The sequence below is a fragment of the Chrysochloris asiatica genome, unplaced genomic scaffold (genome assembly GCF_000296735.1).
Source record: "Chrysochloris asiatica unplaced genomic scaffold, ChrAsi1.0 scaffold00289, whole genome shotgun sequence".
NCBI lineage: Eukaryota > Metazoa > Chordata > Mammalia > Afrosoricida > Chrysochloridae > Chrysochloris > Chrysochloris asiatica.
In genome coordinates this window covers 2,359,175-2,385,012 of record NW_006408807.1, presented here as the reverse complement: position 1 = coordinate 2,385,012, position 25,838 = coordinate 2,359,175, and the positions used below count along the sequence as shown (strand labels likewise).

The window sequence follows — 25,838 nt, the reverse complement described above, 5'->3', positions numbered from 1 at the left end:
TTAACTGGTGAATTCAATCTATTGACATTCAGTGCAGTTATCTTCCTGTTCAGTAATTCTGATCACCTGTAAGTTATTCCTCTTCTTGATGTCACAAATAGCTCTTAGGTTTTCTTTGGATTTTTTTCATTCATTTTTTCTGATTGTTCTTCTAGCATTCTAGTATTGAGAAATTTAACTGCAAGCTTACTAATTTGAGCTTCTATCGCTTCAGATCTACTCCTTTAACCTTTCAATGTATTGCACATTTCTGAAATCTTAGTTTTAATCTTTTTTAAAATGTTTAATTGTGAATTATGTGATAGTTTACATGGGAGAACATTAGCTTTACACTCATCCTAATGTATATAATTTCATTGACATGGTTACAATCCCCTCCATGCATCATCAAACAACCAAAGGGTATACCCTGCAAGCCTGCCCCCCAGTTATCAGCACACAGTCCCTCTCCCTCTCTAGGTCTAAAGTGCCCAGCCACTCCATCTCTCCACATATCGTCTCTGCCTCTATCTCTGGCATCACTGTTTCTCTGGGTAGGGTCTCACACTCCGCTCTTCTCCCTTGAAGGGTCCAGGGATCTCTGTTCCTGAACTGCAAAGTCAATCACTCCTCTCCTTTTGCTACAAAATGTCTACTGTTACATTTCCAACCCTCACAGTTGGTCCTGATAACAATTATTCACTATTGTAACACAAGAACCTATCCCCATTTCCTTTCATCAGCCCCATCCAGACAGATTGGATGCTACTCAGTGGAAATTCTTCCTTCCTCTGTGCCCTCTGGATCTAGGTTCCCTCTTGAAATCTTGTAAGCCAGTCACTTCTTGCCTTTGTAGTGCTCCCTCCCCAATTTTGGGTAGCCAATGTCCAAGTTGCCCATCCCTGTCTACCCTGTGCATTGGGGGGTGGGGGGAAATGATTCTCACTTTAAAGGTTTGTTCCCTCTTTTGAGCTACTGCATCCATAGGTGTAGGCCAAGTTCATCAAATTGTATCAGATTACTCTTTTTTACTTCTTTCTTCTTCTAGAGTATTAATCTTTTGGATTTCTAATGGCAGTTTTTGTATTGTTTCAAATTTTGCATTTATTTTGTCTCTTTGTTCTTGTAGCGTAGTGGTTACGAATCGGGCTGCGAATCTTAAGGTCAGCGGTTCGGAACTACCAGCCGCTCCGCGGGAGAAAGATGAGGCTTTCTACTCCCGTAAAGATTTACACCCTCGGAAACCCTGTACAGGGTCGCTATGGGTCGGAACCGACTCAATGGCACTTAACAACAACAACAACTTTGTTCTTGTAGTAATTTCCTGAAATTTTTTTCTGTGTTTTCTTTGGTATTTCTGTCAATCCTTTGAAAGTACCTAAATATCATTTTTTTCATTCTTTTTCAGTTAGTTTCATTACCCTTTCTTCCTTGGAAACATTTTCTGGCACTGCATCTTAGTCATTTGTTTGAGCCATTCTCCTTGTGAACTAAGTTGTCTGTTGTCTCTGGTGTTGTTGTATTTGTATTTAATTGATGATTGCATCTTCATGTGTTCTTAGACTCTCACCAACTATCTACTCTGGATGTAGTTAGAGAATGGAAGTGTGTGCACCATTCTTGGTTCACTATTCACGAACTTCATTTCAAGGTGGGTTTGGCTGGTGTTGGCTGCTGTCTGTTGTTAATCAGGTGGTATAGGATCTACTATTGGATCTTGCTCAGTCAGTGGAGCTTCAGAGGGTACTGTTGTGGCTGGGCTGGATAGGAATTGGTGTTGTCTATTACCATATGGAAAGAACCAACTCCACAGTACATACCAACCACCACCACCACCACTGCCATATGGAAAAGAGGAGAACCCTCCCCCAGACATATACACACCAAACAAAACTTAACAAAAGAAACAAACAAAACTAAACAACAATAAAAAGAAAATAATAAAGAGAAAAAAGAAGTAAAAACAGACATCAACCAGATAAAAATAATACACTAACTATAAAGAGAAAATAGGAGAAGGAAAATGGAGCTACAAATGAGAAAAATAAGAGAGAAAATAAAAAAGAAAGATTTAAAACAGTGGGAAAAAAACAAGGAGAGACAAGATGAAAAGAGATAGAGCGTATAGAGTAGTAAAGAAATATCAAAAGGAAAAAAAGAAGGAAGAAGAGGGTAAATGAAAAACAGAAGGAAAGAAGGAAAAGCAAAAAGGGAAATAAAAAAAAGATAAAGTTCAAGAGAATGGAAAAAAAAGAAGAAAGTGTAAACAAGCAATAACAATGAAAGAAAACAAAACAAAAACTAAGTGCAATTGTAGGATCTGGAGAGGAGAAAACTTGGAGGCGCTTCTGCCAACTAAGAGGCTCATGAGGTAGGTGGAGGAGGGGTGTGACAGTGGAGTTCCTGGCCCTAGATGGAGTTCCTATACACCTAGGTGTGCTATCTGTGTTCAGGGCACTCTATCCAGAAGTAGGTCATGGAGGCCCTTGTTGGACCTGGCTTCAATGTCTGTTAGGACCGCAGGGCAATTGGGGGGCAGGGTGGCTGGTTATAAGGGTTTCTGCTAGACTAAGCTGGTCTGGTGGCTCTGTGAGTTCTGTATCTCTGGTACTGAGCCCACCTGACTCCAGGCACCAATTCAATGCAGCTGGCTTCCACCTCACATTGGCCCTGGACCCCTGGAGAACATAGTCTACTCTGGGGGTGGATAAAGGAGAGAGCTAGCCACACCTCTGGTTACCAGGGGAGCATGGGGGGAAAGGGGGATTGCACCTGTGTGACTCTGCTCTGCCAGGCCACCTTCTGTTGCCAAAGCTGCTCGTTACACAGCATCTGCTCAGTCATTCACCAGTCGGTCTCCCTCTCTCACTGTTCCTTCTCAGCTTCTCCTCCCAGGAAGCACTCAATCCACTTCTTTCACCTTTCCTCTTAAGTTCAGGGTCCAGGCTGTAGAGGTTCTGTGTAATGCATCTGTCTAGTCTGCCATCTTGCCAGAAGTCCTTTTGCAATACCTATTTTGAGAGGCACAATTCAATCCATAACACTACCCACTGGTACTTAAAGTGCTCTCCCCTCCTGCCCACCGCAATCACTAGAGCTCTCCACCCCTCATCTTTTCCTTCATACCCAACCTTCTGCTTCCAATAACTTCTGTTTCCTTTTTTTCCTTTGGCCTTGACCTTGCCTCTTAAGTACCTGAGTACCTTCCACATACACACTGAAATTAGAGCCAAATTCAGAATTTCTCTCCTAGTCTTTGAATGGAAAGGGACATAATGACCATATCCATATGAATTAAATACCTTGTACAAAGTACCTGCACATATGCACACATATACATGTCCACATGTGCACACACACTCACATGTGCATGCATGTACACTCACACCCATTTTCACATACCCATATATGTGCACATGTGTGCACACACTCACACATGTTCACATTTACATATACATGCTCACATGGGCACGCATACACCACGCCCATGTTCCCACATACACGTTCATGTGCATGCACACACATGTCCGCAATGCTCACACCCATGTTCTCATGCACACACACATACATTCACACACCTTTACATACACACAATAGCCATCCAAGGTTTACAGATGAGAGCACTGGAAGTTGAAACAACTTTAAAACTGAACTCATGTTCACACTGCATTTAAGTGGGTTCTGAAATTCAGATCAAGTCTCTCTGATTCCAAAGTTGAGGTGCTATCCACTATTGCATTCAGTCTCTTCTATGGAGAAAAAACAGTAGCTTAGATCAACTGATGTGCATACAGGGTCTTGTAAGTGAACTGTTTATGTGGGGTGCTTTTAAATATATTGGGGCGGGGGAAATGTTTGCAATGAGATTGGGTTGTCTGTCTGCTCTTGGAACCATTCCTAGATGTGGTAGAGATTGATTTTGGTCAGACCTGCCTGGAGGGAACAACAGACCTTTTAGACTAGATTGTTATAATATCTGTGTATTTGGGTGCCCTTGAACACATTCAAGGAGTCCTGGTGTCTCCATGAGTCACTGCTTCCTAGGACAGTGGTTTGAACCCACTCGGTGCTCCATGCAAAGATGTGGGCGCCTTCTCCCCGAGAGCTCACAGCCTTGCGAGTCCTAGGGGCACTTCTACACTGTCCTAGAGAGTCATCATGAGTTCCAGTTGACTCGGGGACCATGGGTTTGGTCAGATATGCAGTTACATGGATACAGCTCAAGAGTTCAATGATTTTTTCCAATACTTTTTCTACTGTAGTAAAGAGGGGCTTAGAAATATTGCAATTGGAATGTTTATCCAAACCCACAAATGGAAGGTACACTGGGGCATAGGGAATTTGTACCCTCAAATGAAAAAACAGCAGTCTTTAATACTTTAATAAGTTGTATAAGTAGAACACATTTTTCAATGTTGTTTCCAGTTTTCATCATATGTACACTAATTATGGAATTTCTATGATTTTAACTCATTTTATTGTCCAACAAGAGCCCTTGTAACTGACTTTGCCCACTATTTTGTCCTAAGTTTTATTCACCCCTTAGAAAAATTGATCCCACAATCACTTTCAGATCAGCCAGTTGTAATTCATAAAGTTGCCGTTGGTTGGTTTTCAGAAGTAGATCGCGAGGCCTTTCTTCTTAGCCCATCTTAATCAGGAAGTTCCAATGAAACCTGTTCAGCATCATAGCAATACACAAACCTCCACTGACATGAGGTACATTAGATGGAAGTCAAACCTGGGTCTCCTGCAAGTAAGGCGAGAATTCTACCACTGAACTAGTTAGTGTTAGTTGCTGTCGAATTGGCTCTGACTCATGGTGACTTTAGGTAATACAGAACAAAATACTGGCCAGTCCTTCCTCATCGTCACAGTCTTTGATCATTGCTGCAGTCACGTGGCAATCCAGCTGATGGAGTCTTTCCTTCCTACTCGCTGATTCTTTGCTTTATCAAACATGATGTCCTTACGTGTGATCAGTCTTTTCTAATGATGTGTCCAAAGTAAGAGCACTCTTAAACTGTTTGAATTGAGGAAGAAAACCAAGAGTTATTTTTCGGAGCCTTTAAATATTAAAAATATCTTCATGTTATTACTACATATTTGTGATAAGCAATAAGTCCAAAGACCTTTTGCTTCTGATTTTCTAGTCTTGGGACAGGACTGGCCAGTATTTCCTTCTGTGGTAGTGTAGTGGTTACGAATCGGGCTGCGAACCTTAAGGTCAGCAGTTCGAAACTACCAGTCGCTCCACGGGAGAAAGATGAGGCTTTCTACTCCCGTAAGGATTTACACCCTCAGAAACCCTGTACAGGGTCGCTATGGGTGGAAACCGACTAGACGAAATTTAACAACAACAACAACAAATTGTCTTCTAGTTTAATATCACATAGGAAAACCTTCTGTTTTAACAGGTGGTTCCTTTGTTGATAATAATAACCTCATATCATTATTTTAGTCTGCTTGTATACACAAAGGATTCATTACTCCTGATATTTAAGAATGTCTCTATAAACTACTTAGGAATAGGTCTGGTTAAGTCATTCTGCCTGGTCACTTTGTTTTCATCCATTCACTAAAATTAAGTTTGTTGTTTTATTTCATTTTGTTCTGGACTTTATGTAGGCACTCTGCCTCTACCTTAATGATGCCTCTCTGCCGCTCTCTTGTTCTCCCTTTATTCCCTTGATTTCTTCCCTTTCTGCTTCTTTCCATTACTAAGAATCTAGTCCTCACTGGCACTCATTGCTGGCAGCCACCAGCATTTATGCCAACCCACAGACTTACTGTATAAGTAAAAAAGCAGCTCTACTTTTTCTTCTAGGGAATTTGGTATTTTTCTTTGTATTGCAAAAGGTAGGAAACCCATTAATTTTGAAACAAATGTATGCAAATACATTTATTATTATAGGAAATAGGAAAATCAGTTATTGCTTCCTTTATAAATAATACAGGCTTAAGTTTTAAAGTTATTACTTTTGCTAAAATGCATTAGATGGCTGTGAAAAAAATAACATTTTTCTTTGTGGTAATATCTTTAACCAGATTTGTAGCACTAACAATATTTTCTATGTATATATTATTTTTATTTAATACAGGTAATCTTTTTATTACCAAATCATGTTGTTTCTCAGGAGATTACCATCAAGTGCTCATAAAAACTGCAGAAGGAAGCAGGACAATGAGACGGCATCACTCTCGAGCAGACGTAATGCGCTGTCTGCAGATTAAATACACAAAACTTTTAATATGCTTCAACGAGTGCCCGTTAGGTGCAGACCCTTCCCCCACTTGGCTTCCATTTCCATTTGAATTTGATGGTAGATGTCATCACTCAGTTTCAACCAAGAGTAAAGCAACTTGGCAGAAAAGCTATGTCTTTAAGCTTTTCATGCACTGTTTTGTTGGGATCCCAGAGGTAATGTGGTCTCTGGGGGACCCTGACCCTCTGCAGAGAATGACCCAAGGATCTCACATGATCCACTTTCTCACCCAGAAAATTACCAGTCAGGCCTTGACCAGTGGGATTCCCAGTTGTAGCCACCTCAGGTGTGTGGAGTCTTCTACCCTATAAGAAAGAGCTGTGTTGTGCGCTCTGGCCACATACAGTAGATGATGTGTTCCTGGTCCATCTGTACCTGAACTCACTTCACTCCATGATTCACACTGTAAACTAACACAAAGGCCTTGGAGTTGTCTCCTTGAATTTGATCTGAGGTCTGACATTTACTGCTTTGATCGCTATACTTTCTATGAGCCTCAGTTTTCTGCAAAATGGAAATACCCACTTACTACAACCACTGTCAGGATTTAAAAAATTGTTTATGTATGTCTATGTATGGAGTGTGGTAGTGCCCGAAAATGTAATGCCTCAGAAAACCCTCTGCAGGGTCACTATGAGTCAGAGCCAATTCCACAGCACTTAACAACAACAATGTATGCATGGCATAAAGTTCTAGAGAGTAACTGAATGAATAAATGCATGAAGCAATGATCTCACACAAGCATGTATTGATGAATGAGTATATGTATGCTGGAGTAGGTAAATGAGTTATAGCTTTATGAAAGTATAAACCTCTGTTCAAGTGACACATGGAATGGATCAATGAATAAATGCACACACAAGCTGTGCCTGTCTAGTTACAGGGCTGAAGTCCATGCAGATTATCATGCCAGCCCCTTCTCTCCACAGGGTGGAAGCTTTGATGTGGCAGATAGAATGTTCCACAGTGTGAAGAATGCATGGGAGTCTGCCTCAAGGGAGAACATGAGTGATGTCAGGGAACTGACTCCAGAATTCTTCTACTTGCCTGAGTTTCTAACAAACTGTAATGCAGTGGAGTTTGGTAAGCAGAGATCCTGAGTGAGGCTGGATGGGGTGGGTACAGGGTAGGCCTCTTCTTCCATCGGTGTCTTTACTGAGCAAGTCGGCAGGAACACCCCTCAAAGGATCAAGTGTGGTTGGTGTGAGATCATCACTGACTGGCCTTCCATCCTGGGAATGGAAGGCCAGAGCTGTGAGAGGATACTGGATCCAAGGCTGTCAGAAGTACCCACATGACCTTTCTTTTGAGCATCCCCAAGCCACAGGTCTGCAGCAAGGGAGTGCAGTGGCCAGCAAGAAGAGACTAATGAAACATGTGCCTACTCATCTCCATGACCCAGAATTAGATGGGGCCCGCCTACTATTACCAACTGTTCAGGAATCACATTAGAAGGTCCTGGATAGACTGGGAGAAAATGTGGAACAAAACTCAAAATTTTAAAAAGACCAGGCTTACTGGTTAGGAAGAGACAGGAGGAACCTGAGACTATGAGCCTTGGTCCCCTTCAGGTCTGGAAGGGAACTCCTCTCCCTCATGGCTCAGTTTCCAACCCAGCAGTAGATAGGCATATGAGGGGCAGGGGTGGGCGGGAGACAGCAGCCCTGTGAAGGCTGCACATTATGGAATTGTCAACCATCGAGATAAAAATGGGCAGCATTTACCTAAGGACACAATTCGGAAGATTTGGAAAATAAGGAGGAAGGGAAACAAGAATCTCAGCAGGAAGTGAGATAACTGATGTCACATGGAGTGTACTGCAATCATGGAAATGCAGCAAAGTATATGATTTGCTGAATGTACAACTGATGATCTGCTTTGTGAATCTTCACTCAATTCACAACTAAAAGTTAAAAAACGAAGGGATCTTGCTGGTAACCCACGTCTATCACTGCCCTGCTATGTGGCCTTGGACAAGTCCCTGTCCCTTTCTGGGTTTCATTGTCCTCCAGAGTGAAACAAAAGAGGTTGATCTGGACTCTGAGAAGAAGGTTCAAACACTGACAGCTGGCTTTCCTAAAGTAGATTGCTACGTGGAACCCAAGAACAGTTGTACAGATGCAGGTGGTGATCCCTCCTGTTTTCTTCATTTCAGACCCAACTCCAGGGTGAGCCTTGTTTTCTTAGTGCTTTAAAACCAAAAACCCCCAGAAGGTCACAGTGGGCAGGTCCTGATAACTAAATGGGTGCCTTGGGAATCTTCACTAACAAATGTAACATAAGATAAAGTCAGGGTGACACTTGGAGTATGGTTGGCATGTGGGGGTGGGAATTAGGCAAGTGCTCTTCCCAGAGGCTGGAGGCTCTGGCCTGGGAGGGAATGAGCCTCATTTCCCAGAGGTCCCCTTCCTCAGGGTTATCCCATCCTTCTTTACATAGGCGCATGCTCCCTGAGCCAGCCACAGCATACTCCTGTTGGACATGTGGACTATTAAAAAGTGATGCTGGCCAGACCAGATCCATTCCTGCCTAGCAAGTCCGATCCTAGGATCTCAGTCTAGCTGCCCTTGGTTGGGTCCATGGTCCTCAGAAACCTCATGTGCATCACAGATACGAACCAGACAAATATCAAAAAGACAGTTATCACAACATGTGGTAAGGGCCATGAAAGAAGCAATTGAGAGGCTCTGGAAGCCAAGAGGTGGATCAGGGATGGAGGAACACTCAGCTGTGTTTTGGAAATAAGTTGGGATTATCTGTTGAAGAGGTGAGGGGCAGGCAGTGAAATGACCACACATACGAAGAATGGAGGTCATTCCAGCACTGAGAAGAGATTTGATGACCACTTACATTATACTCGATGTGTTGCTGTTAGGTGTCATTGAATCAGTTCTGACTCATGTATAGGGAAACCTGCACAGGGTTTCTGAGACTGTAAATCTTTACAGGAGCAGTAAGCTTCATCTTTCTCCTGCACAGCAGCTTATGGTCTCAAATTACTGACCTTGTGGTTCTCAGTCCAATACTTATCCTCCAAAGCCACTGAACATGGAAGTGAACAAAACAGATGTGGATTCTACTTTCATGGGGTTTATATGTTGGAAGTTGTTGTTGTCAGGTGCCATCGAGTCGGAACCGACTCATAGCAACCCCATGCACAGCAGAACAAAACAATGTCCGATCCTGGGCCAACCTCACTACCGCCGCCACACTTGATGCCATCAATGATGCCACCTGGCTGATCCATCTCGTTGGGGGTCGTCCTCTGTTTCTCTGACCCTCCATCTTACCCAGCATGACATCTTTCTCTAGCGACTGTTCCCTCCTAACAATATGTCCAAAGTATGAGAGACGACATTTAGCCATCTTGGCCTCCAAGGAGCACTCTGGCTGCACCTCTTCCAAAACAGATCTATTGGTTCTTTTGGCAGTCCATGGCACTTTTAGTATTCTCTTCCAACACCACAATTCAAAGGCATCAATTCTTCTACGATCTTCCTTATTCACTGTCCAGCTTTCGCATCCATACGAGGTTATTGAAAATACCATGGCTTGGGTCAGGCGCACCTTAGTCCTCAAGCTGACATCTCTGCTCTTCAATACTTTAAAAAGTTCCTGTGCAGCAGATTTGCCCAATGAAATACATCGTCTGATCTCTTGACTGCTGCTTTCGTGAGTGTTGATAGTTGATCCAAGAAGAATGAAGTCCTTGACAAATGTTGGAAGGGAAAATACAAAAAAGCAAGAAAGCAAACAGATAAGGTTCCTCAGGCTAAAATAAGTGATATTGATTTCTACTCTGGTGATGCTGTGGTTAAGTGCCACTGCTGAAAGAAAGGTCAGCAGTTTGAACCCACCAGCTGCACTAGAAAATGGTGTGGACTCCGCTTCCATGAAGGTGTGTCCTTGGAAACCTATGGGGGAGTTCTAGTCTGCACTCCAGGATCTTTATGAGTCAAAACCAAGTAGCCAGCAATGGGTTTGCTTTTTAGGTTTGGTATAAATAAGTAAGCAGATATTTCCAGTTTTTAGTTCCTCCATTTAATTATTCAACAAAATTGAATGGCCCAAGCACCCAGACACAAAGGTATATAGTATAGGGGGAGAAAGACATATAAATAGTGATGATACTATTATTATGGTTGTTGTTAAGTGTCGTTGAGTTGGTTCTGACCCATAGTGAGTGGCTCTGTATATGGTTTCCAAGGAACGGCTGATGAGTTTCAACCACCAGCCTTGTGGTTTAACCCAACTTTGCAGTCCAGTGCATTAACCCACAGTGCCACAGCAGGACTCCAATACTATGGTATAAAACTAAAATTGTTTTATAGAAATAATGAATCAGAAATTAGCACTTCCTGTGATGCTATAGGATAAGCACTGGGCCGTAATTACAAGGTTGGTACTTCAAACTCACCAAACACTGCACGGGAGAAAGATAAGGCTGTCTGCTCCCGTCGAATCCTAGAATCCCTGTGTGGGATCACTGTGAGTCAGAATTGACTTGATGGCAATGGTTTGGGAATCAAAGAGGACCTCATGAGGGAGACAAAGACATAAAGGCAAAATGAGGGTGCTCCAGGGAAATGAGAGAGGAGGCCTGAGCAGAGCACAGTCCACACCTTTACCTGCATAATCAACCATCCTGAGCAGCACAGTGCTTGCATCTGTGAATCCTTAGCCAATTCATGCTTCCATTTATCAAAATCCCTACTGTATTTCATCCTACTCAGGCTGCATGCAGGATGGGACAATGCTGGGAGATGTGCAACTCCCTCCCTGGGCTGACGAAGACCCTCGGAAATTCATCAGCTTGCATAGACAGGTGAGTCGAGTTGGGTCACTCTAGAGCCCCTGCTCAAGGGAAGGTATTCAGATATAAACCTCACCCTCACTTCAGTCTCCATATAAGCTTTCTGTCCAACCAGAGAGTTCCTTAAAAGCACTTCTCAGGCTCTTGCATGTGTTGAGCTTAGAGAAGGGGCTGGGGCCTGGGCCCCAGAATGGCAGGAAAAGGTGTGGGTATGGACTCTTTTAAGAACACCATTAAGGTTTGCCCTTGTGCCAAATTAGTGTGGACATCACTGGGTGAAGCAAGATCAAATTCTTCTTGAAATCTCTGGAGAACAACCAAGTGCCTTTGCTCAACTCTATAGACAAGTCCTGGTGTGGTGCTGTGGGCTAATGCGCTGGACTGCAAACCACAACGTTGGTGATTCAAGCTCATCAGATGGTCCTTGGAAACCCTATACAGGGTTGCTATGGGTCAGAACTGACTCAACAACATTTAACAATAACAATAGACAAGGCCAGGCCATGATGCTAAGGTTAGCCCAAAGGGGGACTAGAGGCCTACTGGCTAAAGATTTTGCCAAGATGGGGGTGATCTTGGCTTATATAACCAAAAAAGCCTGATGTGGAGAGAGGCCAAAGGGACAAGCATATGAAAAGATGTTCAACATCATTGTTTGTTGTTGTTAGGTACCATCAAGTTGGTACCAACTCACAGCAACCCTATGCAGAACAGAGTGAAACACTGCCTGGTCCTGGGCCAACTTCACAATTATTGCCACACTTGAGCCCATTGGTGCTGCCATTTGGCTAATCCATCTCACTGAGGGTCTTCCTCTTTTTCTCTGACCCTTCACCCTACCAAACATGATATCCTTCTCTAGTGACTGGTCCCTCGTGACAATATGTCCAAGGTATGAGAGATGAAGTCTGGTCATCCTGGCCTCCAAGGAGCACTCAGCATCTTTAGACATTAGCAAAACATACATTAGAACCACAATAAGATACAGCTAAACATCCACAAGAATGGTTAAATTTAAAATTGTAAGTTACATTAAAAACAAAAACTGATAAAACCAAGTGTTGGTAAAAATAAGGAGAAATAAGAATTTCTTCATACATTGCTAGTTATGAAGCTAAAATGGTACAACAACTTTTGAAGACAGTTTAGAGAGACTGTAAACCTTTATGGGAACCGAAAGTCTCACCTTTCTCCCAAGGAGCAGCTGGTGCTCTCATATAAATGGGACAAGTCTAAATAGTGACAAGAAACCTGTGGCTTTTCCTCTGTCCATCTCCCTTATCAAGGAGAAACTTCTTCCATGGTTGATTTTTGTCTTCTGAAAATGCAGAGACGGCAGTCCTTCCTCCTACACTTTAGTAGTCTTGAGTACCTGGGCCAATAGGAATATGACCTGCAGACGACAGCAGCCCTCCCTCAAGATATTCTCGGAAAGACTTACTCCAGATCAAGAGTATCTGGACAGGTCTCACTACAGCCTTGACTACCAATGCCTTGGAGCTAATTAAGAAAATAGACTAATCAAACAACCCCACAAATTACAGGGAAGCTAAAACAATGAAAGGTGCTACAAAGGAGAGACATATGATGCAATAAGAATTGGGCAGGGTGTATACGTGACTAGGGAAACTAGGTGATGAAAACGTTGAGATATGTTCTTTCGGTGGAGTGGAGGTCTTGGAATCCAGGTTGGAGTGAACAAGGAAGTGAATGATAGATGTCACTTAAAATGATGGAGCAAGAACCTTCAAACATCCTCTCCTCTAGAAAAGCAGCAAGAATCCTGATCAAAATTGTCAGAATCAACTTTTTCAGACTGCTGGGAATTAAGTATAGGATTGTGAGTGAATAAGTATTGATCTAAAGAGTACATGTTATAGAAAAAATGGACTGAAGAGTTGTAGGAACAGATTTTATGGTGTTTTAAGGAACCCTAGTCCCATTGCCCCCTGTGATATCTACAGTTACTTTGTAAATTAACAGTCTAAATTACAGTGAAAGTCAACAGCTTGACAGTCACTGAATGGATATACTGTCCTTCAAGCCCTATTCCCAGAGAATGACTATTATTCTGCCTGTTTGGTGGTTCCCTAGAACATCCCACTCACAGGACTGTCTTTATCTGACCTTACTCAGAGCTGGTTTAGTGCATGCTACCTATTTTCCAGATAAATTTGTTTGAAACAATTAAAGGCAATCAGTCAATATGTGGATACCTGAGGTGATGGTTAACAGCTTGAGTAAACAATAAGCTAACCAAAAAGTTTGAATACAAAAGCTGGAAATAAGATGTCCACAGGAGGCTTTGATGAACTCTAACCCATTTCTAGGAATCTAGAAGACCACATACATATATGTAGGTTAGTTCTCATGTTCAAGGTCATGAGCATATTTGGGAATGAATTACAAAAACTCTAAGCCTTTACTTTTGTTGACTAATCTGGAAGCTCTGAACATGCAGAAAGTCTACGTTAAAGAAGAGATTTAAACTGCCTACTGAAAGCATGCTCCAAAAATGTATACAAATACCCTTGGTCAAGAATGCGAAACTTATTGATTGTAGGCATTTAAAGAAATCTTGGTCCAGTCATTACTTTACCTCTAAGCTAATTGAGTAGAGACTTCCAGGCCACACTTGAGAAAGATCACAGACTTTACAGAACTAATGTAGAAAAGTCATGAAGTATGCAAGCAACAAACAAAAACAGCAACAACAGCAAACCTTTAGGAGAGGAGAAAATCTGACTTTCAGAGTTGGCATATTTTATTGTTTAAAATGCCTAATAGTCAACAAAATGTATGAGGCATGCAAATAAATAAGAAAATATGCTCTGGAGGCTGGGGGAGTAATCAACAGACATCATCTCTGAGAAAGTCTTAATGTTGGATGCTATTTTTTTAATGTTAAAAAATACTAAAAGAGCATGAAAAATAGAATCACAAAATATACAATATTTGTTAAAGATTACAAGAACAACTACAAATTCTGGAATTAAACTGGAATTTAAAAAATTGTTTTAGGCTCTCTTCATTTTTTCTTCATTCATTTTTCATTCTCTTCCTCAGACTGGATAACTTTAATTGACCTATCTTTGTGTTCACTAGTTCTTCCTTAACGCCTGCTCAAATGTCCTGTTGAGCCCCTCTAGTGAATTTTCATTTCAAATTTTGTACTTTTACTAGACCATATGAATATCAATCTCTATGACTCTGAGACCCAAAGAACTACATGTTGACAAGTTCATACCAACTGCTCTGAAAGCAGAAGATTTTTGATAAAGTGGATGAAAAATGTGGAACAAAATTAAAGATTATAAAAAGATCAGGCTTACTGGCTGGATAGAGACTGGTGGAACCCCCAAAGACTATGTATGACCCCTAGTCACTCTTCAGGTCTAGAATAGACCTCATCACTGTGGCTCAAATTTTGCTCAAATAATAAATAAGATACAGAAAGTGAACAATAATATTAGTAAGATGTGTACACCTTAGAATAATCAATAATTTGAGATCAAAAGGGCAGCATTTACAAATCTGCAAATGGCAAAGCTCAGAAGTATTAGGAAAGAAGGAGGAATGGAAAGAGTAAACAGGGAGGAAGTGAAATAAGTGACGTTACATTGCAAATCAATGAGATGAAACACAATGTGTATGAATTGTTAAATGTAAAATTGATCTGCTCTATAAATCTTCACCCAGTTGGCAATTTAAAAAAATAATAAACATACTACTAAGCGAAATAAGTCAGTCTGAAAAAGCTACAGAGTGTATAATTCCAACTATAAAACAACTAGAAAAGATAACACTATACAGAAATAAAAAGATCAGTGGTCACCAGGCATTCAGGAGGAAGAAAGGAGGGATAAATAGATGGAACTCAGGGCATTGTTAGAACCGTGAAACTATTCCCTAGGATACTGTAATGGTGAACACATGATACTATGCATTTCTCAAAAACCCTTAGGACTGTACACTACAAAGAGTCTATCTTAATGTAAACTATCTACTTCAGTTGATAATGTATTGACATTGATTAATCATTTGTAACAAGTGTACCACCTGAATTCAAAATATTAATAATATGAGACAGTATTCAGGTGAGAAAGGAGATTTATATAGAAACCACACCTTTGGTAAAATTTTCCTGTAAAACTAAAACTGGTCTTTTAAATCTATTTTTTAAATGAGTGAATGAAGTAAATTATAGAATAATCTTTGTTCCCCTTTGTGTGATACTATCCATCTACCTTTCTCCAGATAAGGAGAAAATATTTGAAGTTGTCCGGTGTCATGAAAAGATAGAGGTACACATTATTTTGAAATAATGACCAGAGTGTTATTGAAATTGTGTATCACTAAATCTGAGCAGATGTTCTGGTGTGGCACTGTAGGATAAGCACCGGACTGCTATCCACAAGTCTGGTGATTGAAGCCCACCAGCTGCTCCTCAGAAACTCTGTCAGAACGGACTTGATGGCACTTAACAACAAACAAATCTGAACTGGATAAAGATGTAGCTGAGCTCAAGAGAGTGCTGATAGCTTGCAAGGATGTCAAGGTGTAAGGTTCTGAAAGTTCTGATGAGGTGAAATAGTCAAACATAGTATGACTGTCACCCACTGGGATGTTTGAGGAAGTGGTTTTAATGATGGAGCAGTTATGGATCAATGTGTGTCCAGGGAGTAGGTGACACTTTAGGTGGAATAGAAGTGGAGCTAGAGGAACTGAGAAGCCAGATGTTGAAATCAATGATGGCAGAGCTTAGAGAAGAAAAGAAAACATGGTCATCTTTGATGAATGAGGATAGTAGCAGAAAAGTTGGTACATGGCAGCAGTGAGAATGAATGAGAAGAGGAGTAATTAAGTCTCATGAAGAGGGAAGAGGAGCGGTGGTCTAGAAGTGGCAACGAAAAGCAAGGACACCAACCTTGCCTCCTGGTCACAAGACACCTGCGATGTAATCTAGGAGTTGTTGTTCTTAAGTGTTGTGGAGTCAGTTCTGACTCATATAGCTCCTAGATAGGGTTCCTGAGGAGAGGCTAGTGGGTTTGAACCACTGACCTTGTGGTTAGCAGCCTAGTGCTTTGCCAATAGCACCAGTGCTTTGAGGAGATGTGAGGCTTCATGAAAGGAAAGACCGTGGGAAGAATGTTCAATAAGAGCTTGAGGATGTGGACAATGTACTTTCTTATGGAGTGACAGGAAGAAGGCCCAGTGGAAAGGTCAAATGTCCTGGCCTGTGGGTTTCCCTTCTTCCTTCCTCCGCTATGACTACTTTGGTATAGTGGTCATCAACAGAAAGCTTTCAGTTAAACATCTCCAGAAGAGTCTTAGGTATGCTTCTGGATGGTTTCTCAATGAGGGAAGTTCACATTTCCTAAGATTTGATTAATTCCCTGTCACAGACAATACAAGATGGATTCTATACCCAGTGTTAGTGATTTCTATGTAGTTGAGTGAGATAGAGTCCTTGGTAGTGCAAATAATTAACATGTGTGGCTGCTCACCAAAAGGTTATATGAGTCCACCCAGAAGCACCTCAGAAGGAAGGCCTAGTGATCTACTTCTGTAAACCCAGTCACTGAAAACCCTATGGAGCATAGTTGTACTCTGACACATATCGGTTGACATTGATTCGAAGACAACTGAATGGTATTTGGTTTGAGTGAAGTGAGATCTTCTCAGAGAGGTGAGATGTTCCCTGGGAGATTCTGAGACTTGCTAGCTGGGAGCTGGAATGGTAGATTGAAAAATCCACCCAAGCCTGGTTCAGAATGGGGTTAGTTATATCTGCCAGCAAAAATGTGTATTAAAGGAAAGAGAGAATCCACCAAGCCATTGCTTGCTTCTTAATGCTTACACAGAGTCTGCTGTGCACCAAATGTGTACACCACTCAGTCTTTGCTTAAACTTGTAGCCATTTCCTCATTCTATAGATGCAGAAACTGAGGCTTAAAACTGTTATGAAACTTGAGTGGCCATGCTCAGATTCAAATGAAGGCGATTAATTCAGAGCTTTCTTCCCAAACTACTGTACTCAGCTTCACCTCCCATCCTCTCTGGTCAGAATCAGCATTTCCTTCTTCATGTGTCAGATCTCATCAGAGACCCAAGGATTAATTTTCAGCCTGCTTACTCAGCTTATGTATCACTCCCAGACCAACACTCTACAGATATTCTGGTTATTTTATGAAGTGGATGGAAAGGGGTGATGGGAACACTCAGATGGCTTTTGCCATTAGCCGGAGCAAGAATTGGGGTGGCCTCGTCCATTGGCTAGTGATTCTGCCTGTTGGGACTCTGTCAAGTACAAGAGCCACCACTTTTCTTTCCTGTACAGAGCAGTGTCCTAAAGTCCATGCCCCCTTGCAGTCTGTACAGAGGGAATCTGAACCAGGGAGAAGCCTGTGATTTCATGGTGTTTGGGTCTTGCTTCCAGGCTTTGGAAAGTGACTATGTCAGTGCCAACCTCCACCAATGGATAGACCTCATTTTTGGATACAAACAGCAAGGCTCGGCTGCAGTGGAGGCTGTTAACACATTCCACCCCTACTTCTATGGTGACAAGATGGACCTCAGCAGCGTCAAAGATCCTCTGATCAAGAGCACTGTCCTGGGTTTTGTCAGCAACTTTGGACAGGTGCCCAAGCAGGTAAAGCACGTCACTTATCTTGCTTTCTCAATAAATGTGTACAGCGTGAACTTGGAGAGAGGGTAAGAACGTTTTCCTCTGGGATAGGGAAGATGGGAAAGACTTAAATGTTAGAACTTAACCTTTATGATGATGAAGATGATGGCATCCCCAGCGGTAACAATGAAAGCTACATTCATCTGTGGTGAACCAGTGGCCTAATATATAAGGCATCAGCCTTCATAGCTGGGAGTGTGGGTTTAAGTCCAATCTGCATCACTCAGGAAGTGGTCTGAGTTCTCACATGGTGCTGCAGGATAAGCACTGGACTGCTGGCCATTAAGGTTAGCAGTTCAAACCCACCAGCTGCTCATCTGAAACCCTACATCAGGTCGGAAACCCTACATAAATCGGAACCAACTTGAAGACACTTAGCAAGAACAACATTCATCTGTCACAAATGTGATAGGAACTGTGATAAGTGTTTAGTGGTGGTGGTGGTATGCCATGGAGTCAGTTCCAACTCATAGTGACCCTGCATAGGGTTTCCAAGGCTGTAAATCTTTACAGAAGAAGGAAGTCTCATCTTTCTTCTACATAGCAACTGGTAGATTAGCACTGCTGACCCTGCAGTTAGCAGCCCAATTCATAACCCACTATGCTGCCAGGGATAAGTGTTTGCTGTTGTTGTTGTTGTTGTGCTTAATCATGTATGCACATCTATTCTACAAGGTTGATGTTATAATCCAATACAAGTTATGTGCTGTGGAGTCGGTTCCGACTCATAGCAATCCTGTACAGGGTTTCCGAGGCTGTAAATCTTTACAGGAACAGAAAACCTCATCTTTCTCCCGCGGAACAGCTGGTAGTTTTCGAACTGCTGACCTTGCGATTCACAGCCCGATTTGTAACCACTATGCTACCAGAGCTCATATAAAGTACTTAAAAATACCTGAGATATAATTAAAACCAGTTGCTGTCTAGTTGATTCTGTCTAAATCATGGCAATCTAGTGTATGTCAGAGAAGAACTATGCTCCATAGGGTTTTCAATGACTGCTTTTTTTTTTTTAAAGTAGATTGCCAGGTCTTTCTTCTGAGTTGCCTATGGATAGACTAGAACCCACGACCTTTTGGTTAGTAGCCAAGTTGTTAACCATTTGCATCATCCTGGCACTATGAAATACAATTGTCATCATTGCTGAGTGCCATGGAATTGGTTCTGATTCATAGCGACAAAGGAATGGATGGTGGATGTGAACTGACCACACCAGACTCCAAAATATAATTTGTTAATTGTTGTTGTTAAGTGTCATTGAGTTGATTCCAACTCATAGCGGCCCTGTATAGGGTTTCTGAGGAATGAGTTAGCACTTAACAAATGCTATTTATTAATGTGATTGATTCATTGAATCCTCTCATCAACTCTGAGTATAGGGATTATTTCTGCCTTTCACAAAGCAGAAATCTGAGGCTCAGGGAGGTTCTGAATTCCACCATTAGCAAGTGACAGAGGCTGAGCTTTAGACCCATCTGGCTAACTCCAAACCTAAGCTATAATGTTACAAATGTAAGGCTGTCCCTGTGCCATGAGTCAAGCAAACCCAAGCATGCAACTTGAAGGTGGGCAGCAAAGGAGCTGTGCCTGAGCCCATCCAAACTTTGTAGCACCTGTGGGAAAGGGCATGTTCTGGAAAGACTGGCTCTGCTTATGCATTTGTCTCCCAGCAAGAGTTCTGACTGCCTAGACTGGGCCTATGATCTGGGGACCATGCTTCTGAACTCAGAAGGCTGCAGGCAGGAATAAAACACCTCTATATTAATCCAGCTCTGGTAGCGTAGTGGCTACGAATCAGGCTGCGAACCTTAAGGTCAGCAGTTCGAAACTACCAGCCGCTCCACGGGAGAAAGATGAGGCTTTCTACTCCCGTAAAGATTTACGTCCTCGGAAACCCTGTACAGGGTCGCTATGGGTCGGAACCGACTCGACGGCACTTAACAACAACAACAACAATATTAAACCAAAGTTTGGTGATCAACATGGCAGAGGTGGTTCGCTGCTGGGCCTTTCTTCAAGTCTTCAAGACATCAGCAGGAATGCACAATCTGATGGGAGAGGGAGTCAGCACAGCAAATGGCCCAGGTGAGACTCTTGCAATTTCACCAGCTTGCCCTGTTGAAGGGACAACTGAGGCAATGCTTGAGTCAATGAGGTTAGAAAGCCCACTAATAGGGTTTGCCTGTGCTCCTTAGAATATTTGAATGGAAACAGTGAAAGATTTGTGTATTTATGTCCAGATGGATGGCACAATGGGTTACACATTGGATTGCTAACTGGAAGGTTGGGGGTTGGAATCCACTAGCACCTCCTCTGGAGAAAGTTGAGCCCGTCTGCTTCTGTAAGGATTTACAGCCTCAGAAATTTCTGTCTTATAGGATCCTTAAGAGTCAGGATCAACTTGATGGCAGTGGATTTGGTTTGGGTGTTTTGAATGAGCCTGCAGAGAGATTGTAAGATAAAAGGGAAAAGATAAGAAACAACTCAAGTGAATGAAGAAGGTAATGTGAGCTAGGGAGGGATAGGGCCATTGTAAATGTGTGAGGTGCGTTTCAGATACCAGAGTTTGCAACTAAGTCATCCTTTTACCGGTCAGTATCAGGGAGCTCTGGGAGTGTAGTGGTTATGAATCGGGCTGCGAACCACAAGGTCAGCCATTTGAAACTACCAGCTGTTCCGCAGGAGAAAGATGAGGCTTTCTGCTCCCATAAAGATTTACAGCCTTGGAAACCCTGTACAGGGTTGCTGTGAGTCAGAACCGACTCCACAGCACATAACAACAACAACAATCAGGGAAAAAAAGAACACAGCTTTGGCTACCAGAAGACTATCTCTACCAGTCACATGCTGTGCAAACTTGGGAACGAGTTGCCTTTGCTGTGTTTATATTTCCCACCCAGTCATCTGTTGATCTGCACCGGGAGGATTCATCCCTGAGTGTTTATTCCTTAATTACCAGTGTGATGTCCCCTTACCTCTCCAGCTCTTCACCAAACCCCACCCAGCCAGGACCACCACAGGGAAACCATCACCTGGAAAAGATGTGAACATACCCCCAAACCTGTTGGGTCATCCTCAGCCATTTTTCTACAGCCTGCAGTATCTGAGGCCCTCACCAGTCATAGTCAAAGGTGAGCACCCAGCCCTGCTATCCACAGAATCATCTCTTCAGTGAAGACACCTCTCTCAAGGTTCTGGAGCACAGACCTGGGGAAAGGGTTGGACTTCAGTTGGGTGGGAATGTAAGAGGGCCTCTACTCTTGAAAATGTTCTTGGATCTACCTCTGATGTGCCAGCTTCAGTATATCTATCTGTGCCTTTTTCCTATAAACACATACATGCACATCCATGCATATACCCAGACCTTATGATTCTCAAAGACAAATGGGAAGCCCCTAAGTCTCCTGAGAGAGAATCCTGCTCTGTACCTTAGATGGTACCTCAGGTCATCATGGCTCCTAGGACTCAGCTGGCCATGGACCCCACAGTCCTAAGCATGCATGCTATGGAATAGAATGTCTGGGTGGGAGTTCCAGTCCTACTGTGTCCTAGGTATGGAACTTGGGCATGTCACTGAGCCTCAATGAGCCTCTGGGCATCAGAACAGGGAAAAATGAGGTCATTCACATGTAGTACCCAGCACATGGCCAATGCTCCACAAACACTGCCGATCCTTAGTCTGTCTCTGTTTGATGACAAGTCAGTGGCTTCATTAATTGCCACAAAGCCTGAGGAGACCATGTAATGGCTATTTTTGTTAAATATTGTTTAGTTGGTTCTGACTCATGATAACCCTATGGTTCAAACAGACCTTGTAGTCCAGTGCTTACCCTGAAGTTTCACACCAGCCCGATGGAGACAATCACCCAGCTGGGAACAGAAGGGTTGGTGGGGCTAACTCACAGGGTCATGACTGTGAAATCTGATGGCTATGCCACCCTAGAAAATCCCACTAAACAGAAATGACATACTGACCCTAAGTTTGAGATTATTTTTTTGTCCCGGGTAGTTTGTCCTTTTCTTTCTCTGAATGTCTGTGTTGCACCCCATCACTGTTGGTTATGAGGCTTCTATTCCTGGCTCTGGAGACCATGTATCCATCTACACCAGAGTTGGGTGTTTCTGACCACATTTAAGGCCTGGCCCTGCCATCTTTGAGAGACCGGATGCAGCTCTTAACTCACCCCTAGCCCACTGACCCTTCCCGACTTTCAGTTTTCTCATGTGTAATGTGGGGAATGCAATGTCTGTGCCCTTGGGTTTGTTGTGAAAGTTCTGTGAGTTGGGGTCATAACAAAGTCAAAGTATAGATCCCAATGATGCCTGAGTATGCTGGGCATGCTATGAGGAACCTGACCATTCTTACTTAAGGGAAGCAGGGGTGCCCAGTAGTAATGTTCATGGAGACTGATCTCTGTCCTTGGGTGAGGTGGTGTTGAAAGAAGATTGTTCCAAATCACCTGGCATGGGTCTCAGAGAAAGGAAATCATCCCTGTCATGTGTTATGGGCCACCTGACAAAAGCAGGTCAACTTCCATCTTTGGAGCTTCTCAGAGGATGAACTCAGTCTTGGGTGTCACACATGACCAACGTCTCTGTCAATCCTCACAGCAACCTTGGGAGAAGGTATCATCATCTCCACAGACAGGGCATAATTACAAGATGAAGGAACTTGTCCGGATAAGGAGGGCTGTTCACCTGGGTCCTAGCACAAGAGCTGACTTTTAGAGAGTGGAGCTGGCAAAAGGACAGAAGTGTTAACCTGCTACAGGGTACCCTTGCAGTTAGTGTAGGAGCAGTCAGCCTGGTCAAAAGCAAGAAGGGACTTCCGATTTTGGTGATAGCAGAGCAGAGTCAGGTAGGACAGGCTCCGTGGGGGAGGGGCTGAAAACTCAGAGAAGCTGCTTTAGCGGAATAACACCAGAGCTCTGGATCTAGCATAAGGTGAAGGGTGTCAGTTTCCCAGGTGCGCCAGTGGAAAAATCACAGTATAAAGGAAAATGTTGCAATTTAGGAATTGGTTGAGACACGGGACTCCCTCTGTGGCCACCCCACCCAGACTGAGTTCAGAGGGTGGGGCTACAGCCAGACCAGCACAGTGAGCTAGAGTTAAAAGTGGCACAGTGACATTTGCAAAAGGAGGTGTGGGGGGATTCTACACATTTTTTTCCTCCTCTTCCCTGACGTGCCTTCTTTGCCCAGCCTGGATGCCTTCAGGTGGGTGGGTGCATACTCCCCAAAAAAAGGCCAGCGTTGAGCCCACAGTTTTCCCACAGCATACCACATTTACGATGGTGACTAGAGGAGGGGCCTGAGTGAGTGGACACCCCCACCTGGAGGGTTCTACGGTGGACACACACTGCCTGTGTAGCAAGTCGACTGGCCAGTTGGCCACAGTTTTATTTTTGCTTCAAAGTGGTGGTTTTTGTCTCTGCTTATATATTGCTTCTGCTTTTGGTCCTTTTGATCACACATTTTTCCTGGAGGTGGGAGCTTTTTCTCCCTACATTACCAAAGAAGAGACAGCAATCATGGCCATATAGCCAAGCTACAAGCATACCCCAAAATATTCCACCATTGAGACAAGAGCCAATAACAGCTGCTAAGCATTACATGCAAAAAGGGAAGCCTATCTCCTGATCATATCCACCAGGAGACACCCAGTAAGCTTAATAACACAGCAACAAACATCCATTTAAGCATTAAAACACCACATAACTACTGGAAATGACCCCCCCCCAAACAAACAAACAAAAAAAAGCAAACACAAAAAAGATCTCAAAACATGTCCAAAAGCAGAAAAGAGTAACTGAGACAAATGAGCTGGAGACAGACAAAGGCTTTCCAGAAGAGGAAGAGCAGATTTGGGATTTGCCTGAGAAGGTATTCAGAAGAACGATATGGAAACAAATTCAAATCCTCCGAAAAGGGGTGGAGAAAAGCAAGGAAGAAGTCAATAAAGTACTATAAGAGCAATCAAGCAAGATCGATACAGCATTGGAAACAATTCAACACCTGCAAAAAGAGGTCCAGATGATTAATAATAAAATATAAAAAATGGACATTACACTGAAAGGGGAAAGGAGTAGAATTGAAGAGATGGAAGCCAGAACCAGCATGCTGGAAGACAAGTCTCTAATACTGCTAAGGTAGAAGAGCAGGCAGAAAAGAGGATAAAGAAATCTGAAGAGAGTCTAAAATTCATGCTAGATAACATGAAGAGGAACAACTTAATAATTATTGGCATTCTGGGAGAGGAAGAATCAAACAGTACACAGAGGAGATAGTTGAAGAGTTTCTGGAAGAAAATTTTCCTAACATCTTGAAAGATGAGAAGTAAACATTCAAGAAGTCATATGTACCACAGGAAGGATAGACCTCAAAATAAAATCACCAAGACATATAAAAATCAAGCTTTCCAAAATCAAAGACAAGGAGAGAATACTAAAAGCAGCCAGGGAAAAGAGACATGTTAATCAGATTAAGCTCTGACTTTTCAGCAGAAACCATGTAGGCAAGGAGGCAATGGGGAGACATATACAAAATCCTAAAAGAAAACAACTGCCAACCAAGAATCATCTATCCAGCAAAACTGTCAACCAAATACGATGGTGCAATCAAAACATTCCAGGATAAACAGAAGCTAAGAGATTTTGTCAAAGCCAATCCAGCACTTCAAAACATCCTAAAGGGAGTTCTTTGGACTAAAAACCAACAAGAACAGACAACAACCAGAGATTGACAGGCATGGCAACACCACCTGAAACTCAGATGATGGATAGCACAGTCCATAACAGAACAAAATTACAACAACGAATTCAAAGGAGCTGGGAGGTGAACTGAAGATCAAAATAATAACAATATCAAAGAAGGGAAAAATGTAGGAACAGAGATCCAGGTGGTGATGAGGTAAGGTAGATTACAGGATACACTAGATTCTCAAATGGAGAGAAAAGTCAATAGACTATAAGGTAACCCTAAAGAAAGTTAATACTTCACAATTTACCATGAAAATGAACTTCCATGGCACTTAACAAGATCCTTCAATATGCTGCCTACAAGAGATACACCTTACACACAAAGACAAAAACAGACTAAAAGGTAAAGGATGGAAAAAATATACCAAGCTAACTGCAACAATAAACAAGCATGAGTAGCAATACTAATCTCTTATAAAGTAAACTTTAAGACAAAAACCAGCATAAGAGATTAAGAAGGACACTATCTCATGAACAAAGGATCAATTGAACAAGATGACAAAACCATAATAAATGTCTACACTCCCAATGAAAGAGCACCAACATATATGAAGCAAACCTTACTAGAATTGAAGAAAGAAATAGATAAAGCTACAATTATAATGGGGGATTTTAATACACCACTTTCGAAAAGGGTCAGAACAACCAGAAAGAAACTCGACAAAGTTACACAGGAACTAAACCCCAGTCAACCAATTTAACCTAATAGACGTGTACAGAGCATTCAACCAAAAAACAGCACAATATACATCCTTCTCCAGTGCACATGGAACCTTATCCAGAATTGAACATGTGTTAGGTCACAAGCCAAGCCTCCATAAATTTACAAACATCAAAATACTACAAAGCATATTTTCAGACCACAATGCTATAAAACTAGAAATCAACAATAAGAAGACCAAGGAAATAAAGTTGAATAGAAGGAAACTGAATAACACCCTGTGAAAAGTGACTGGGTAAAAGAAGAAATTAAATGTGAATTCATAAAATTCTTAGAAACAAATGAGAATGAAAATACAACATACCAAAATCTTTGGGACACGGCGAAAGCAGTGCTGAGAGGACAATTTATTGTGATAAATGCGCACATCCAAAAAGAAGAAAGAACCAAAATCAACACATTAACACAGCATCTCCAACAATTAGAAACAGACCAACAGAGGGAACCTACAGTCACCAGAAGAAAAGAAATAATAAAGGTTAAAGCAGAAATAAATGAGATGGAAAACAGAAAAACTATAGAAAGATTCAACAGGACAAGAAGCTGGTTCTTTGAAAGTATTAACAAAATTGACAAACCATTGACAAACCTAACAAGAAAAAAGGGAGAAGAC

The 25,838-nt window shown here is 42.2% G+C and overlaps 1 protein-coding gene across 1 annotated transcript in view; it reads left to right on the top strand.

Annotated features, from left to right (window-relative positions):
• Positions 1 to 25,838, top strand: part of WDFY4 (WDFY family member 4) — a 561,873-nt gene that overhangs the window by 480,580 nt on the left and 55,455 nt on the right. Inside the window, exons 51-54 of the mRNA XM_006874619.1 lie at positions 7,175 to 7,328; positions 10,979 to 11,070; positions 17,498 to 17,710; positions 20,730 to 20,877. Of these exons, the coding sequence (XP_006874681.1) occupies positions 7,175 to 7,328; positions 10,979 to 11,070; positions 17,498 to 17,710; positions 20,730 to 20,877 (607 nt within the window). The remainder of the gene's footprint in view (positions 1 to 7,174; positions 7,329 to 10,978; positions 11,071 to 17,497; positions 17,711 to 20,729; positions 20,878 to 25,838) is intronic.